General features: G+C 45.3%; 1 protein-coding gene across 20 annotated transcripts in view; it reads left to right on the top strand.

The window, feature by feature from the left end:
* LOC133482041 (unconventional myosin-VIIa-like) overlaps positions 1–17,052 on the top strand; it is a 28,521-nt gene extending 11,469 nt beyond the window's left edge. For 8 of the 20 annotated variants that reach the window (XM_061781593.1, XM_061781603.1, XM_061781599.1 and 5 more), the window contains 33 exons: positions 69–227; positions 1,224–1,316; positions 2,066–2,160; positions 2,623–2,707; positions 2,793–3,011; positions 3,747–3,854; positions 4,297–4,506; positions 4,579–4,785; positions 4,866–5,042; positions 5,512–5,601; positions 5,667–5,794; positions 6,363–6,489; positions 6,575–6,694; positions 7,176–7,349; positions 7,438–7,665; positions 7,815–7,982; positions 8,056–8,173; positions 8,248–8,374; positions 8,648–8,817; positions 8,896–9,086; positions 9,176–9,300; positions 9,818–9,975; positions 10,564–10,717; positions 10,848–11,003; positions 11,923–12,028; positions 12,405–12,518; positions 12,603–12,690; positions 13,370–13,476; positions 13,552–13,737; positions 14,040–14,156; positions 14,250–14,333; positions 14,449–14,638; positions 15,782–17,052. In XM_061781593.1, the coding sequence (XP_061637577.1) occupies positions 69–227; positions 1,224–1,316; positions 2,066–2,160; positions 2,623–2,707; positions 2,793–3,011; positions 3,747–3,854; positions 4,297–4,506; positions 4,579–4,785; positions 4,866–5,042; positions 5,512–5,601; positions 5,667–5,794; positions 6,363–6,489; positions 6,575–6,694; positions 7,176–7,349; positions 7,438–7,665; positions 7,815–7,982; positions 8,056–8,173; positions 8,248–8,374; positions 8,648–8,817; positions 8,896–9,086; positions 9,176–9,300; positions 9,818–9,975; positions 10,564–10,717; positions 10,848–11,003; positions 11,923–12,028; positions 12,405–12,518; positions 12,603–12,690; positions 13,370–13,476; positions 13,552–13,737; positions 14,040–14,156; positions 14,250–14,333; positions 14,449–14,638; positions 15,782–15,855 (4,653 nt within the window). In that variant the 3' untranslated portion in view covers positions 15,856–17,052. Of the gene's footprint in view, positions 1–68; positions 228–1,223; positions 1,317–2,065; positions 2,161–2,622; positions 2,708–2,792; positions 3,012–3,746; positions 3,855–4,296; positions 4,507–4,578; positions 4,786–4,865; positions 5,043–5,511; positions 5,602–5,666; positions 5,795–6,362; positions 6,490–6,574; positions 6,695–7,175; positions 7,350–7,437; positions 7,666–7,814; positions 7,983–8,055; positions 8,174–8,247; positions 8,375–8,647; positions 8,818–8,895; positions 9,087–9,175; positions 9,301–9,817; positions 9,976–10,563; positions 10,718–10,847; positions 11,004–11,922; positions 12,029–12,404; positions 12,519–12,602; positions 12,691–13,369; positions 13,477–13,551; positions 13,798–14,039; positions 14,157–14,249; positions 14,334–14,448; positions 14,639–15,781 lie in introns of those variants that run through there. The other 12 variants (XM_061781604.1, XM_061781601.1, XM_061781605.1 and 9 more) reach the window with 6 other exon arrangements.
* The last annotated feature ends 1,384 nt before the right edge of the window (positions 17,053–18,436 follow it).

The raw sequence follows: 18,436 nt of genomic DNA, 5'->3' as shown, positions 1-18,436 counted from the left end.
GTAACAACTAGTTACTAGTTAACAGCTAAAATGCGGTCTGTCGTTGTGTGCGCGTGCGTGTGTTGCAGCTGTTTGACCGGGATCTGTGCGTGCGCCAGCTGAGGTACTCCGGAATGATGGAGACCATCCGCATCCGCCGCGCAGGCTATCCCATCCGCTACACCTTCGTGGAGTTTGTGGACCGCTACCGCGTGCTCATGCCTGGAGTCAAACCCGCCTACAAGCAGGTAGCGTTCGGAAACGTACGGCCTGCACACAAGTGTAGGAAAGAGATTCTGGTTAAAAAGAAGTTAAAAAAAAAAGACGGCGACGCTAACACTGAATTAACCGCTTGGTAAACTCCTGACGTTACTCCCTTGGACACACCCCTTAAAGGCACACATCAACACGTAGAATGTACTACAGTATGCGCGTGCGGTCAACGTAGTGCAATTGCACAACTCTGATACAGTCAGCTTGATAGGCGGATTGATTTAAATGTGGCGACAATGACTCACAAAATCGATTGCAGTAAAGTAATTCCAACTTTTACATTTGGTAAGAGACCAAATTGCTTGAGAACTCAAAGAAAATGACCAAAGAGCAAACACCGACCTTGGCCCAGCAAATAGCTAACACGCACACACAGAACAATATCGACAGGCACAAATGCGAGTAAAGAGCAACGTTTAGCTTGATTTCCTACACGTACGGTACTGTCGCTAAAAACATCACCACAATGAATTCTGGGTTCCCACAATGCTTTTCGCTGACTACATTACCACGATCACCAGCGCGAGGAACGGTGCCAAAGCTGGAGGCAGGGAATCGCCTGTTCGCATCATGGGCCGTTATTCACGTTATTCAAGCAGCGCACATCTGCCTTCACTCGGCTGGTGCTTGTGTCGTGTTTGGAAGGTGGCCTCATGTGGGCAAGTTAAATACCTGCACTTCTCTGAAACAGCACGTTGCCGTTGAAATGCATTGACGAAACAAAGAATTGGTCACTACTTTGCAGACTCTATTTATTCCAGGGGGTTTCTGGAATGTCACCCCAATGATAAACGAGGCTTAATTATACTTTTGTCAATAACTTGGTGCCGAAAAAAAAAAAGAAAAATCATATCTTGGCAAAGTAAGTACAGATACCTGAAAAATCGACTTTAGTACGGTAATGAAGTACTTGTACTTGGTTACGTCCATCCCTGGTATGCGCGATGTGATTTGATGCGCGTGCGTTCCAGGAGGACCTGAGGGGAACCTGCCAGAGGATCGCCGAGGCCGTGTTGGGCAGAGACGACGACTGGCAGATGGGAAAGACCAAGATCTTCCTCAAGGTCACTCGCAACAATCCAGCCCATTTCTCAAAATCAATTCCAGCACCCCCAAAATCTCACAATACAACAATCCCCGCAATTGCCTCCAAGCTGGTTGATTGGTGACAGGAAGTAGTGCTTGTTGGCGTTTCCCCAACTCTTGCCTGTGCTTGGTGTTCCGATGACTGGCCAAATATTTTCTGTTTTGAAGTCTTTTATCAGACGAGAACAGTCGTCGTGTCACTTTGGCGATAGTTTGCGTTCTGGTCCGCCGAGTGCGGCGTCAACATCTGACACGCTTAGTCAAAGCGGCGCTGCTCTCGGGCTGCCCTCCAGGAAGCCTGACAGGAAGTAGAAAGTCACGCACTCTTTCCTGGCAGGAAGCCGACAAACAGACGGCAGAGCAGAGGGACGAATAATAAGACGAGACGGACAATCGTTGACTTCAGAAAATTGTCTCGGGAATTTCAAATCGGAGGGGGCAAAAGTGGGGCTCGCGTTCCACATTCCGACTCGTTCCGTTCTTAAATCCGGTTCGCCGAGCATTGACGGAGAGGTCTGGAAGAATATTTTCATTTGTTGCATTCATTGAGCTGTTTCCCCCCCCCCCCCCCCCACATTTGGTGAATCAATTGATTAACACTCCTGATATATCGTCGGTCAAACTCACCCATGTTAAAGTTCAAAAGTCTGTATAAAATATATCCAGTATAGTATGCCCGCCCACCACTGTCTCCACGGAGACGACTAACGAGTTGTCGGTTGCGCAGGATCATCACGATATGCTGTTGGAGATCGAGAGGGACAAGGCCATCACGGACAAGGTCATCCTCATCCAGAAGGTGGTGCGAGGTTTCAAGGACAGGTGTGGTCCCGCATCAGTTTCCACTACGACTAGTACTACTATTACTCCGACATCATCTTTTCCCAACATCGCGACACATCCTCCATATACATCCTCTGTTCAAGTGCGAAGTTCCTAATCTTGCCCTCCTTCCAACGTGTTGACATTTCTGTCCCTCGTGATCACCGTGACGAGCCAAGATTCACCGTCTAATCTGTATCTTCAACTCAAAAGCGATGCTGATCACGCAACGTCGCCATCTGCTGGCGTCTGTTCATCATCACAGTTATGCAGAAGCTGGAATTTCTCAGACAAGCGGGCCGAGACCCTCTTCTACGCCTACCCGTTGAAAACATACAGTACTTGACGAATATATCGGTCGGTGGCAGTAAATGCTGGGATTCCAGCTGATGGATAGAAACGTCCCCGGCAGCGAATGACTTCATTATTCAACTAAAGTCAAATAAATCTACGTCTCTTCAGATCAAACTTCCTGAGGATGAGGAAGTCGGCCATGTTGATCCAGAAGACGTGGCGAGGATATCAGTGCAGGAAGAACTACGGCGCTGTGAGGCTCACCGTCAGCATCTCGACAGGAAATGGTGTCATCGAGTCCCGACGTCGTCCCTAAATCCCGGTCCTCGTCCTTTCAGATGCGGGCGGGCTTCTCTCGCCTCCAGGCTCTGGTGCGCTCTAGGAAGTTGTGCGCCTCGTACCACGTGGCTCGCCAGCGCGTCAGCGGGTTCCAGGGCCGGTGCCGAGGCTTCCTGGTGCGCCGGGCCTTCAGACACCGACTGTGGGGCGTCATCACCGTGCAGGCGTACACCCGAGGGATGATCGCGCGCAGGCTCTACCGCAGGCTCAGAGGCGAGGTAGAGGACATTGTGTAATGTTTGTCAAAGAGTCGGCGCCGGGGAACTTCCAGGTGGTACAAGGCGAGTGTCTACTGCTGACGTGAACTGGAACCATGACGAAACGTCGTGTTGGAAGTCGTGTCACCAGATATAACCGAAAAGTTTTGTTTTTGTTTTTTTTCAAACGTTCCAAGGATCAAAGACTAAACTGACAAAATAATTTCAAAAGCAAAACTCTAATCGACGCACACATTTATCTTAACAGTCAAGCTAACACAAACCTCTTTTATTCAAAACCAGATTTGTATATATTCTGGGATATTATATATATATATATATATTTTTTTTTTAAACAGAGAACCTGAACTCCACATTTCCAATTCATCTTCGTAATAGTCCAAATTTGGAAACTTTCCAAGGGAATTAACGGGAATTTATGGTAATTAAAACTAGGAATTTACAAAATAGAAGGTTGGCTCTTAATGGGGAACTGAAATATAGTGGACTTGAGGAAACTACATTTTAACATAATTCTTACTACAATAATCAGATTTCACACAAGTAAAAGGTTACCTTACGAGTGCCCCAACTTCATTTGCTTTTGCTGTGAACAAAGGCGGGGGAATCGATTAGAAATCGCAAATCAGATTTTGGCCATTTCCTTTTAAGGCCATGTGACCCAGCCCTAAGTCCTAGTCCTGCGAACTACTCTCAGGCATCTGACTCAAACTGGAACTTACTTGTTGTCTTCAGTACCGAAGGAGGCTGGAGGCTGAGAAGATGCGTCTGGCCGAGGAGACCAAGCTGAGGAACCAGATGTCTGCCAAGAGAGCCAAGGCCGAAGCCGAACGCAAACATCAGGTGAGCCTTCAGATTTAAAACAGCTATTACACATTTTTCTCACAATTTTACAAAAGTTACATGAAAAAAGATTTCATTGTTCAAAAGCAATCAGTTCTTCCCCAAGAAGAACCCCACAAACCGCACCTTGAAAATCACTGGTGTGGCGGATCCGTCCATGTGGCGCATGCAGCGGACACTTCGACAAACCCAACTAGACGCCCGCCCCACCGTGTCTTCAACTTTCCCGATCATTAGTGTGTGTGCAGATTATCAGAAGCTAACACTGACGAGAGTGCTCTTCAGCTTCAGCTTCCCCCCGTAGCCTCCAGCCACAATCACAATCTGTCAAAATTCAAATAATTTTTGGGGTCAGAATCATCTAGTCCACCTTTTTCCCTTTGGAAACTTCCTTGGACAAGTGGTCACGTCGCCCCCTTCCTGTCATTCGCTGACTTTGCAGGAGCGTCTGGTCCAGCTGGCCAAAGAAGACGCTGAGCGCGAGAAGAAAGAAAAAGAGGAGGCGAGGAGGAAGAAAGAGCTGGTAGAGCAGACAGAGCGAGCCCGTTTGGAGCCCGTCAACGACTCGGACATGGTGGACAAGATGTTCGGCTTTTTGGGGACCACCGGCTCCTTTCCCGGCCAGGAGGGACAACCTCCTGCCGGCTTCGAGGTAGGTTTCCTTGAATGTATAATAACTGCTGAGTTGGACTTTTCTGGAGTGCTCGCTCCACCTCATCTGCAGGACTTGGAGCGGACCCACCGGGAGCTGGAGGAGGAGGACCTGGACGAGGCTCTTCCTCTGCCGGAGGACGAGGAGGAGGAGGATCTGTCAGAATACAAGTTTGCCAAGTTTGCAGCCACCTACTTCCAGGGAACCGCCACGCACACGTACGTCCGACGACCACTCAAGCAACCGCTGCTTTTCCATGAAGACGAAGGAGACCAGCTGGTGGGCCAAAGACTTCACATCCAATCACCTCGTCAGTTCTTAACATGATGACGACCATGCGTTCCTTATCCTGATTTTAGGCAGCCCTGGCCGTGTGGATAACCGTGCTGAGGTTCATGGGGGATCTGCCCGAGCCCAAGTACCACACGGCCATCAGCGACGGGAGCGAGAAGATTCCGGTCATGACCAAGATCTACGAGACCCTCGGGAAGAAGACGTACAAGAGGGAGCTGCAGGCCCTCCAGGCGGAGGCGGAGGTGAGACAGAGGAGCATCAGGGCGGAGGATCACAGCGCTTTTGACGGAACTTTATGACTAACATACAGAGTCTTCAATGAATATACCGGTTCTAGGAACCATCAAACAAGCAACCATTTAGTCCCAAAGAACAACTGAACATACATGTTTACTCATTACTATTCTGGTTCTTTGAGGAACAGAACAGACTCTACATGTTTTATGTCCTTTGAGCTGGTTCTTTGAGGAACCGAACATACATGTTTTATCTTCGCTGTTCTGGATCTTTGAGGAACCGAACTTACTGTATGTGATCTCTCTCTCTATTCTGGTTCTTAACTCAACCAACAATATTTGTTTTATCATCTCCGTTCTGGTTCTTCAAGGAACCAAACATACGTTATATCATCGCTGTTCTGGTTGTTCGAGGAACTGAGCCCATGTGCTTTATTATTTCTTTGCTGTACCAATTCTGTTTTCCCACCTCCAGACTCCTCAATCCGACAGCCATCGCAAGAACAGCATCCGACACAAGCTGGTGTCTCTCACCCTGAAGAAGAAATCCAAGCTCACAGAGGAGGTAAGATCCTTCTGATCCTCTGGTATAACTTCCGCATAGTTAACAAAGCAACGGAAAACTTTCAGGTCACTAAACGCCTCAACGGTGGAGAGCATGGTCTCCATGGCAACAGCATGTTGGAGGACCGCCCGACGTCCAACCTGGACAAACTTCACTTCATCATCGGGAACGGCATCCTGAGGCCAGCACTGAGGTAAAAACCTTTATCAAGAGTTGATCCCAGATGAAATAGTGGTTAGGATCACTGGTTTTCCTTGGGGCAAACCTTGGGTTCATATTGGATCAGACCATGATTTTTGATGAACATGTTAAAAATGTAACCAGTTCCTGCTTTTTCTTCCTAAAAACTTAAATCCATGTTATCTCATTCTGAACTTGAAATGACCGTTCATGCCTTTTGTCTCCTCACGTCTTGAATATGCATGTCTCTTCACCTGTCTCAACAAAACTTCATTAGACTACAGTCAGTCCAGAATACCGGCCCTCGGCTTTTGTGGAGATCCCATACGTTTCGCCACATCACTCGCATTATGACATCCTTGTACTAGCGCCCCTGTTCATTTTAGGACTCAGTACAAAATGGTCAATGGTCAGAGTGCACCATACTTGGTGGATTCGGTGTCCTTTTATTGATCTCTGAGTCAATGTGATCTGCTGACTGCCTTCTGCTTAATGTTCTTCAAACACTTGACTTTTCATGCGGGTGCCTTGGGTCCAATGATGCTGGTGGATGGCAACAATTCAATGTGTCTGTGCGCTAGGGATGAGATCTACTGTCAGATCTGCAAGCAGCTGAGTCAGAACCCATCCAAGAGCTCACACGCTCGAGGCTGGATCCTCATCAGTTTGTGCGTTGGCTGCTTCGCACCATCAGACAAGTTCCTCAAGGTCAGAACACTTTATTGTTCTATACAAATGTAATTCTAACACCTACACCTACAGTGAGTAATGACGGTATGGTGTTCACCTGCAGTACCTGCGGAACTTCATGAGCAGTGGGCCGCCGGGTTACGCTCCATACTGTGAAGAGCGACTCAGAAGAACATTCGTTAATGGTACCAGAGCACAACCTCCGTCTTGGCTGGAGCTGCAGGTACACACATGTACTACACTTCTCACAAACAATGTGGCACATTTGGCTCTGGGTGGAAATTTCAGGATGAACCTAAAATGCACTATAGTCTTTACATGTGAGCTAAATTTAACCTTCTGTAAATTTTTGAATGTACATGTTCAACTACTCCTTGTTAAATACCAACACTAATTGAACCAGGAAGTTTATTGCTCCATTCATGGAACACCTTTTGTAAATTTTGCCGTTTAGCTCCTCATCGAAGAAGAGCAAGTTGTGCAAAAAGCACTCTGAAACATTGAATAGTTTGACATTTCATTCAAAATCTTTGAGAACGTCAAATTAAACTCACCCGTAGAGGATATAGTGCATTTTAGGCTCATTGTGAAATTTCAACTCGAAGCCCACAATCTGTAGCTACTTGTAAGTAGTGTATGCAAAAAACACACAATAATAACTCATCCCGATCCTGTTACATAACTGCTGTTAAATTCATGTCCAGGCAACCAAGTCCAAGAAACCCATCATGCTGCCAGTGACGTTCATGGACGGAACCACCAAAACCCTGCTGACGGACTCGGCGACCACCGCCAAGGAGCTCTGCAACACACTGGCCGACAAGATCAGCCTGCACGACCGATTCGGCTTCTCGCTCTACATCGCGCTCTTTGACAAAGTTGTCTTGAGATATGAACGCACTATTGAGTTTCTTTCTGGTCGAAGAGTTTCTCATCATCATAATCTGATCGGATGGTGTTGTGCAGGTGTCATCTTTGGGCAGCGGGAACGACCATGTGATGGACGCAGTATCACAGTGCGAGCAGTACGCCAAGGAGCAGGGAGCCCAGGAGAGAAACGCCCCATGGAGGCTGTTCTTCAGGAAAGAGATCTTCACACCGTGGCACAGTGCCACCGACGACACAGTCGCCACCAACCTCATCTACCAGCAAACTATCAGGGGCGTCAAGTTTGGAGAGTACCGCTGCGACCGGGTGATTGCTCCTATTCTGTACAGATACTCCTTCACTTCTGTGGACATGAACTTTCTCTTTTTCCATGGACATGCTCCTTCTCTTCTGTAGACATACTCCTTCTCTTCCCTAGCCCTGACTCCCAATTATTATTTGTCTTGTTGGCCCAGGACGACCTAGCAGAACTTGCGTCTCAGCAGTATTATGTGGACTACGGCTCAGAGGTCCTGCTGGAGCGCCTGCTGAGCCTCATCCCGTCCTATATCCCTGACAGAGAGATCAGCACATCCAGAACGGTGGAGAAGTGGGCTCACTTCATCATGGCAGCACACAAAAAGGTGCTCCTCATAAGTGGATGTGGTTACTTTCATGTGTAGCGGAATTGAATCCTCTTGTCTCTTTGTTGTTCAGGGGATCTACACCCAGAAGAGGTTTGATCCCCAGAAGGTGAAAGAGGAAGTGGTCGATTTTGCCCGCCACAAGTGGCCTCTGCTCTTCTCTAGATTCTACGAAGCCTTGAAGTTCTCCGGTTAGAATCAATCGCCAGTCTCACAATCTATTGAGCTGGAGATTGCCTGATGTTTTGGTTTCTTTGCTTGTCAGGTCCAAGTCTGCCCAAGAACGACCTCATTGTCGCTGTCAACTGGACCGGCGTATACTTTGTGGATGAACAGGAGCAGGTCCTGCTAGAACTTTCCTTCCCAGAAATCACTGCGGTGTCTAGCAGCAGGTGAGGCATGCTAGGAAATGTAGTCCCTCTAGTGGTCCCAGTGATGGTGATTTGACTGGGACTGACATTGTGTTCGGGCAACTGTCCCTCAAGTCTGTAAGAACTTTACCTGAGAGTTGAAGGCCCAAAGACTAACAAAATGGAGCTCGAGACTGGTTGGAAGACAGGTTCCACTTGGTGCCTGAGCATCAAGGACTCGGTCCACCAAATTCCAGAAGAGCAGCACATTCCTGTGTACAAGGAACCAATGATAAATGTTTTTGGTTCTTTTAGGGGCGGAAAGTTGCAGAGTCAGAGTTTCACGCTGGCGACCATCAAAGGAGACGAGTACACCTTCACCTCCAACAATGCTGACGACATCCGAGACCTCGTGGTGACCTTCCTGGAAGGCCTGAGGAACAGGTCCAAGTTTGTGGTGGCGCTACAGGACAGTCCCAACCAGAGTAGGTCCTCCTTGGACTTTTGGATGTGTTCTAGAATTACGCAAGGAACTCACAAATTGTCCTCTGACTGTTTGGCAGATGGTGAACCATCCACATTCCTGAGTTTCCAGAAGGGAGACCTGATCCTGCTGGACCAGGACACCGGCGAGCAGGTTCTCAACTCGGGCTGGGCGCACGGTGTAAATGAGAGGACCAACCAGAGAGGAGACTTCCCGGCGGACTCCGTCTACGTCCTGCCCACCATGACGCGGCCGCAGCAGGAGATCGTGGTGAGATAAGAAAACCTTGAAGAGTACTGAATCAGGCAGAAGACATGCTGTTCTGTTATTGATGATGGCGATGTCATCCAACCAATCAGGCATTGGTTACCATGACGCCGGATCAGCGGCAGCAGTCGGCGAGGGTCTCACAGCTCGTCCTGCCTGACAGTGAAGACTCTGTCAAACCTTACACACTGGAGGAATTCTCCTATGACTACTTTAGGTACACACACACACGCGCACACACACACACACACACAATACCTTGGCTTACCATTAGGGTTTCAAGCCTCAGTTAAGATGTCAAGCCAGGGCTACAATTTCAAATTAGGGTTTCAAGCAAGGGTTGGGAGTTTAAGCAAAGAATAGGGTTTCAGATCAGGGTTGGTGTTTCAAATTAGGATTTCAAGCTAGGGTAAGGGATTCAAGCAAAGATTAAGGGTTTCAAGACTGAGTTGGGATGTCAAACCAGGTTTCAAATTAGGGTTTAAAGTTCGGCTTTTACACCAGGGTTTCAAATCAAGATTGAGGTTTCTGGAGAAGGTTTGAGTTTCAAATTACAGTAGTAAACCCTAACCAAGGCTTAAAACCCTAAACTTGGTTTGAAACCCCAACTTGAAATCTTAACACTGGGTTGAAACCCCACTTTCAAACATGAACCTAGGCTTGAAACCCTTACTTGAAACCCTAACCTTCGCTTAAAACGCAAAATAACTAAAGCTTCAGTGTTCTTGGTGCAGGCCTCTCCCCAAACACACCCTGAGCCGGGTGATGGTCACCAAGAATCGAGGCAAGGATAAGCTGTGGAGCTGCACCAGGGAGCCTCTCAAACAGCCTCTGCTGAAGAAGGTGGTCCACCACGAGGAGCTCGCTCAGGAGTCCTGCATGACCTTCATTGATATCCTTTCATCATGTTCCAATGTTACTACCATCTTGGTACTACTACCATGTTATTAACATGTTACTGACATGCTGTTACCATGTTATTAGCATGTTAAATCCTGTTACGATGACATTACTGTTATTAGTTTTATAACATTATGTTGGTACCTTGTTACGATGTTATGACTATGTTGTTACAATGTTATTACCATGTTATTGCATTTTATGACAGTTACTACCATGTTATGATTTATGATGTTGTTACCATGCTATTACCATATTAACATGGCACTATGTTGTCATAAATTTAGATATTACCTTGTTGTTACCATGTCATTATGTTAGCATGTTATTACTGTTATATAATAAGAGGTTGTTAACATGCTACCATGTTATGATGATGATGTTATAGATTGTACTATGTTATTACCATCTTACATGTTATTGCAGCGTTATAACCATGTTGCCATGTTATTAATGTTATCACCATGTTACGATGATGTGAAAGGATGGTTACCATGTGTTTACCATGTGATTACCATGTTACTACTGTGTTTTCAGCCATACCACTCAAATGCAGCATGTTCCTTAGCGTGTGTCCTACCTGTGATGAAGTACATGGGCGACTACCCGTCCAAGCGCACTCGCTCAGTCAACGAGTTGACGGACCAGATGTTTGAGGGCGCGCTGAAGGCCGAACCCCTGAAGGACGAGATTTTCTGCCAGATCATCAAGCAGCTCACCGACAACCACGTCAAGTGAGTACTCACCTTTGGCGTAAACGTAGAGCGGGTAGAAGCTGACCTGAACGTGCGCAGCGCTGGTCAGTCGGGTTTCTGACAGCAAGTCTGCTCGACCCAACTGAAGTGCGCGCGCATGTGGCGGCAGGTACAGCGAGGAGAAAGGCTGGGAGCTTCTGTGGTTGTGCACGGGCCTCTTCCCTCCCAGCAACGTGCTGCTGCCGCACGTCCAGCGCTTCCTGCAGTCCAAGAGGCAACACCCGCTCTCGGCCGACTGCATGCACAGGCTGCACAAAGCCTTACGGTGAGCGCGCGCCCCTCGCGACGGATCAGTCGGTCCATGCTGCGTCGACAACCGGGATGGGGAAAGGCCGCGTTTGATTTAGGACGTGGGCAATTGGGCCAGCTCAGTCGTAGAGCAGGTTCAAAAATAACATCAAAATATGTATGGAAAATATGTAAAAATTCCAAATATATTTTATCATTTACAATAAATAACCTTTATAATAAAGTGTATACAAATAAATTGAATGTCAATTTTGATTTGACAAATATTTATTTTATTATTTAAAATAAATAAATTAACCAATTATTAAAAACGTATATGAAATATATATGTAAAATTGTTTATTTGGATACTTGCTTCTCTTACTATTTACAATGGTTGAACTAACCAGTTATTTCATCAAAGATTTTTTTTACAAATACTTTTATTAGCAACAAATAAATGAACCTATTCTATAATAACTATCAAAAATGTAAACTATGTAAAATTGTTTATTTCACAATGAGTAAAATACTGATGAAATAAAATAAAAGTCATGTATATTTAATTTTTTTATTTTATTTTTGTTTTATTTAAAACAGATAAATTAACCAATTATTGAAAAGATTAAATAATGTGAAACGTATATTTAAAACTGTTTATTTTACTCATGTTATTTACACTAAATAAATAAATGACCCAGGTATCTAATAAAATAAAAAATAAGTTTTTCCTTGTATTATTTACAACAACTACATTAATCAATTCTTTAATGAGCTAAATAACTAAATAAATAAATAAAGCCTATCTCCTGCTATTGGAAATACTTGGGGGGCCGGATTGAAGAAGGGAGCGGGTCATACTGTGCCCACCGTTGGCGGAGCCGCAACGCGACAAAAACAAAAACGTCTTCAATGTGGACCGAAGCTCATTTGTGTGGCGGTTGCCACGGTAACAGAAACGGGTCCAGGAAGTACCCCCCTCATCTGGTGGAAGTGGAGGCCATCCAGCACAAGACCACGCAGATCTTCCACAAGGTTTACTTCCCTGACGACACGGACGAGGTACAACACGCACACGTCCAAAAATGTATTTGAATCTTGCCGTTCATAACAATACATTTTTCAAATGTTAAGAATAAAAATACAATATCAATATTTTTAAAATGCGTTGAAAAAGTATTTTTTTTGTTTCATGTGCACAAATGTAAAATATTTTCTACTTATTTTTAGTTTTTTTTTTTAACAAATTATGAATCAATAGCAAAGGAATTCTTATAATGAACCAATTATTCATGAGTTGAAGAATGTATTTTTTTTAATTCATTATTGCTTGATTTTATATTATGTAAAACAACGAACGACTTAGAAAAATGCGATACAAATATAATAGACTGTCTCTTCGGAAGTAGCGCGTTCAGCTGATCAGCGAATTCCGCAGGCGTTCGAGGTGCAGTCCAGCACCAAAGCCAAAGACTTCTGCCAGAACATCTCCACCAGACTGCTGCTCAAATCCCCAGAAGGATTCAGCCTCTTCGTCAAGATCTCCGACAAGGTGCTTTTTCATTTCCGTTGAAATGGGATTAGCTTCAGTTTGTGTCTTCGTGAGACGAATTCATCCGTGAGTGCGTTTTTCCAGGTGATCAGCGTTCCAGAGGGAGACTTCTTCTTTGACTTTGTCCGACATTTGACAGACTGGATCAAGAAATCACGGCCAGTAAAAGACGGTAGATACGTACAGGCATCTTTTTGCACTCAGCCAGTTTGACTTTGCAACATGGAATTTGGTATACGTGTCTACGTCTATAATGAGGAGACCCACAACAAATAAGTCTCAAGAGGCCATGTCTGAAAAGACTCTGGAAGTCAGCCATTTTCGCCACCATTGCCTCAGTTGTGCCCAACCAGATTTACAAGAAAACAATTCAAATCCCTCAAAAAAACAAAAAAAAAAATTGGGATTTGGCAACATGAAATTTGGTAGACATGACTTTCATGAGTGGACCCGCAAAAAAAGTCAAGAATCCGTGCTCGATATGACACAGGAATATCTATCATATTTGTTCAAGCAAACATTTGAAGTTGATTTGGGCCATTTCTCGGGGTTCTTTGCATCTTTTGAAGACCCGACCGCCAAAGCAGTTTAACCTAACAACATGGAATTCGGTAGGCATGTCTATCATGAGCGGACCCACAAAAAAGTCTCAGGAAGCCATGCCCGAGAACACGCAGAAAGTCTGCCGTTATGGTTCAAAGCAGCCATTTTTGAGTCATTACCAGAGGTCCTTCAAAGTTCCAATTACTCACAAATTGGAGTTTTTGTCATTTCGTGTGGCCAGAGCGTCACATCAAAGTTTGATGACTTACCATAACACAACAAAATCCAATATTTTATTTACCTTGCAGGAGTGGTTCCCTCTCTGACCTATCAGGTGTTCTTCATGAAGAAGTTGTGGACCAGCACCGTTCCCGGGAAGGACGCTTTCGCCGACTCCATCTTCCACTACTACCAGGTGAGTCCTGCTTGGCAGACGACAAGTAAAGAAACGAAACCGGACGTTTTGCTTTGTGACGACGACTCCGACCAGGAGCTGCCCAAATATCTGCGCGGCTACCACAAGTGTTCGCGAGACGAAGTCCTCCAGCTGGCGGCGCTCATCTACCGCGTCAAGTTCGAGGACGACAAGTCCCACTTTCCCACCATTCCCAAGATGCTGCGCGAGCTGGTCCCGCAAGATCTCATCCGCCAGATGTCACCGGATGACTGGAAGAGGGTAACCCCGGAGACCCCTTGATAGTTTTCAACTGAATCAGTGAACAGGCTTCTAACATGGGTAACGCCACAAAACAAAGTTTCAAAAAGCCATACCCCGAAGCACACAGGAAGCCTGTCATTTTGCTTCATCCATCCATCCATTTTCTGTAGCGCTTAGCCTCGCTAGCTTCACGGGCGTGCTGGAGCCTATCCAAAGCCGCCATTTTAGAGTAATTTCGGTCACCAAATGGTGCTACGTTTCCCCCATTCAAAGCATGCAGCAAAATGTTGGAAAATGGTGTGTGTGTGTGTGTGAGACAGTCGGTGGTGGCTTTCTTCAACAAGCAAGCCGGGAAATCCAGAGAAGAAGCCAAGCTGATGTTTCTTAAAATCATCTACAAATGGCCAACATTTGGCTCCGCCTTCTTTGAAGTCAAGGTAAAACGAGAAAGCGCCCGCTTGTCTCAGTTCCTCCCTTTTGAACCCGGTGCTGCTTCACGCCCAGATTGTTCACGGTTTTTGTGTCTTCAGCAAACCACAGAGCCCAACTACCCAGAGATTCTCCTGATCGCCATCAACAAACACGGAGTCAGCCTCATCGACCCAAAGACCAAGGTCGGTTTGTCGGGTCAAAAAGGCAAAAACATAAATAGGCTTGAAAAATTGTAGTTGGAAATTTCTTCGAAATCTCTTAGAAGGTAACTTAAATGAAACTTTTGCAACCCTAAAGCTAACACGGCGCCGCCAGGTGACCGATGTTGTCATGATGTCATCACGATGTCATCTTTGTGTCCGGGCAGGACGTTCTGATCACTCATCCCTTCACCAAGATCTCCAACTGGAGCAGCGGGAACACATACTTCCACATCACCATCGGAAACCTCGTCAGAGGAAGCAAACTCCTCTGCGAGACCTCCTTGGTGGGTCACAAAATATTTCAAATGGACAAAAGTATACTGGCGCAAATCTCAATCAATGAATCAGAGGTGGCCAAATACTTTGGTCTATACGGTGTCAATTACATTTTTTTAAGCGGGCTTATTTGGCACAAGGAGCAAACACATCATCGCGTGGCCAGGAAACCATTTTGACAATTTGCAATTTTGCTTTTTATTCTACTGGGCTTTTAGACCAATTGTGGCCGGCCACTCGGCCACATGCGCAAGCTACTTCCGCATTCGGCAAAGCGGGCCGCGACACTTCCTCCCGGCTCAGTTGAATGCCGACCGTGACCAAGAAACCCTAGGAAATGTAACTGTCTACAATGTCAGTTTTTTAACACGAGATGTCACCAAAGATGACGATATTCAGTGTTTAGGCTTTGTTGTTGTTTTCATATATCATATTTGTATAACTTAATTATAGGCGTATATATTGAACTTTTGCTCAAAGACACAAGCAATAAAGAAAACAAAATGTTTGGCTTCAAACAATCATGTCATCACTGCAAGTTATGCTCATTAGCGTAGCATACAAAGGGAGTCAGCAACCGGGGGTAAACAGGAAATTGTTTTTTTTTTTCAATTTCAATTTCGTTTTTTTTTTTTTTTTTACTGGGCTTAGAGGCACAACTTCTGCCTAGCAACAAAGAGCAAACCCAAGAAATACCATAGTGTAATTTAAAATTGTATCTTTTGTTATCGGGCTTATAGGGACCATTTCTGCCTAGCAACGGGTAGGAAACACAAAATGCTTTTTTCCTTTTTTAACTGTGCTTATGGACACAAATTCACCTTAGACAAAAACACTTTTTTAAATGGGCTTATGGTATGAACACAAATTCTGCCTAGCAACAAGTGGCAAACACAGTAAATACTTTATTACACTTTGCAATTGTGTAATTTGTTGTTGTTGCTGTTTGTTTTATGGACACAAAATCTGCCTAGCAACAATCCCATAGAATCTGAGGAATGACTACTCCATACGTTCTTAAACTTTCACTTCCTGTATACTATAGATCATGTGTGTATAGAAGCACCTCACTTGACTTTGAGCTCATGAAGTATTTGCCCCCCAAAATAAAGCCAAATGAAGGCTTAATTCCTCGTTTGTGTTCCTCTCAGGGCTACAAGATGGACGACCTGCTGACGTCGTACATCAGCCAGATGCTGACTGCCATGAACAAGCAGCGGTCTGAGCGCGCTCACACCAAGTGAACGTCCTATTGGCAGGAGGCCGCCGAGCTCGCCCGCCTGCTGCGCCCCATTGGCCAGCCCTGCAGCTGGGGGCGGACCTTCGGTCACCAGCTGTGGCGGATGAGTCGCCGACCTTCTGTCAGCTCGGACCGCCGGAATCTCCCCGAGGAGGGTTCGGTCGGAAGCGAAAGCGGCGGCGACGACCCCGGCGAAGGTGCCAGCAACTACCACGCCAAGCGTTACCATGACGATGAGGACGACGAGCCGTCCAGCGAGGACGACTACCTCTAAATTGTTTGTGGAGAACATTGTGACAACACACCTTGTGTTAACTGGTCAATGCTAACTAACCTAGATTTTTTTATTTGGCTTACAAACACGAATTTGCAAAGGTCACCAGGTCAGTTTGTAATTTGCTATTTTACCAGCCTTATGGGCATGAATTCTGCCTAGTAACAAGTAGCATTTTCCTACTAGCAACAACTGACTGAATGACTGTTGTCATTATTAGTATATGTTTTTTTTTTTTAAAAACTTCTAGGCACGAATTCTGCCTCGCAACAAGTAGCAAGTATGTCACATGACCAGGAAGTACCTTATAATTACAGCGGAAGTGATTTCCCCACTCACTTTAGCGCTCTTTTCAAGTTAGCATGGCTTATTTTAAGAGTAACAAAAAAAAATTGCATCACTTGTTGAGTTGACTAAACTAAAAAAGATAATAAATAATATGCTTTGTGGGGCTATTAATATACTTGAGCTTTTGCATCGTAGCGTTTTTGTTTGCGCAACTGTAAGCTAGCACATTCGTTTGTTAATGCGCTAAATGAGTTTTAGCTCAGCTGAAGCAGGGAAATGTTGTTTAACGCTTGGAAAATGTTTGAAGAGCATGAGGAACAGATTTGAAAGATTTTCTTCATTTTTGCTGGATAGTTTTTGCCTTAACATACAGTAGTCGAGTTTTTACATCTTAGCATCTTAGCTCAAGCATCAGCTCGCAGATTACTTTATTATTTGACATTGACTTAACCACATTTTATTTTTCTCCAACAAAGTTTCACTGTGCCAAACTTTCCGTTTCCCTGTTGTGTCGCTCAGTTTGTTGTTTTGCTGCGTGAAATGTTGCGATTAAATAGGATTTGACTTATGTAAAATATTAATTGTACTCACAAAAGAATGAATGACTTATTTAAACCACGTATTGTGTAATCTCAGTGGCTCACACTTCCTGCTTCACGGCAGAGACTCCTAAACACTTGAAATGATTTGTGTAAAAGACCCCTAAATGCCTCCTGGAAATGACTCCCACGAAAGGCTCAAACGCCTCTTCAAAATGAATCCTACAAAAGGTCCCTAACTGCCTTGTGGAGGTGACTCCCAAGAAAGGTCCCTAAACGCTTCATGCAAGTGACTCCTACGAAAGGCTCCAAAACCTCATGGAAGGAAGGGACTCCCACGAAAGGTCCCTAAACGCCTCCCGGAAAGTGAGTACCTATGAAATATTCTTTTGAGATGAACATGACAGGTCCCTAAACGCCTCACAGAAGTGACTCCTGTCAAAGGTGCCTAAATTCTGTATACTTAGGGGTCTTTCAGAGGCATCACTTCCATGAGGCATTTAAGGGAGTCCTATAAAAGGCCCCTAAATGACTCAAGGACTTGACTTGCACAACATTCCAGGAAAGACTAACATGACAGGCCTCTAAATGCATCATCAAAATTATTCTTACAAAATGCCCCTAAATGCCTCGTGGGAGTCACATCCACGAGGCATTTAGGGGTCTTTTATAGGCATCCTCTAAATGCCTCATGGAATTACAAAAGGCCCTGAAATACCATCCAGCATTTAGGGGTCTTTCACAGGAGCCACTTTCATGAGGCGTTTAGGGGCCTCTCATGTAAGTCTCTAATTTGTGCTTTGCAGAAGTCAGTTTCATGAGGCGTTTAGGGGCCTCCCATGTAAGTGTCTTATTGGTCTTTTGCAAGAGTCACTTTCATGAGGCATTTAGGGGGCTTTTATAGGAGTCACATTGATGAGGCGTTTAGGGGCCTGTCACGTTTGTCTCTTAGTTGAGCGTCAAGGGAGTCCATGAGGCATTTCGTAGGAATCCCCCAAACACCTCGTGGACGTGACTACCACGACAGTCCCCTGAACACTTCATGAAGGTGACTCGTATCTGTTAACTTCCCTCGGGACGACACGGAGAAGCAGAAAATGACGTCGGCTTGACTAATTTGGCCCAAGACGGAGCAGTTCCGTCACAAACATGGCCTACGTGAGGAATACATTCACTTCGTAGATGAATTTGAGCTACGAGCTTTCTGTGCTACTCCGGCTGCTGCCATTTAATCACACACTAAAAGGACACATTTAAGAGACCCACTTAAGATTTTGGTCTTGGTACCTGTACTCATCAACAAGAAAAGAAAAAAGTCCAGAGTTGTAGCTTTTCCACAAAGAAGAAAAGTTTCCTTATTATTATTATTTTTTTAATCTTTCTCAGCTTTGAGTCCGTCACGTGGAGAAGCTGATGAACGTTCGTTTGACTTCAGCGGTCCAGTCACTTTTGGAAAGACGTCCAC

The sequence above is a fragment of the Phyllopteryx taeniolatus genome, chromosome 8 (assembly GCF_024500385.1).
Source record: "Phyllopteryx taeniolatus isolate TA_2022b chromosome 8, UOR_Ptae_1.2, whole genome shotgun sequence".
Taxonomy (NCBI): Eukaryota; Metazoa; Chordata; class Actinopteri; order Syngnathiformes; family Syngnathidae; genus Phyllopteryx; species Phyllopteryx taeniolatus.
The sequence above is the reverse complement of the archived record's forward strand: the minus strand, read 5'-3'. Positions and strand labels throughout refer to the sequence as shown.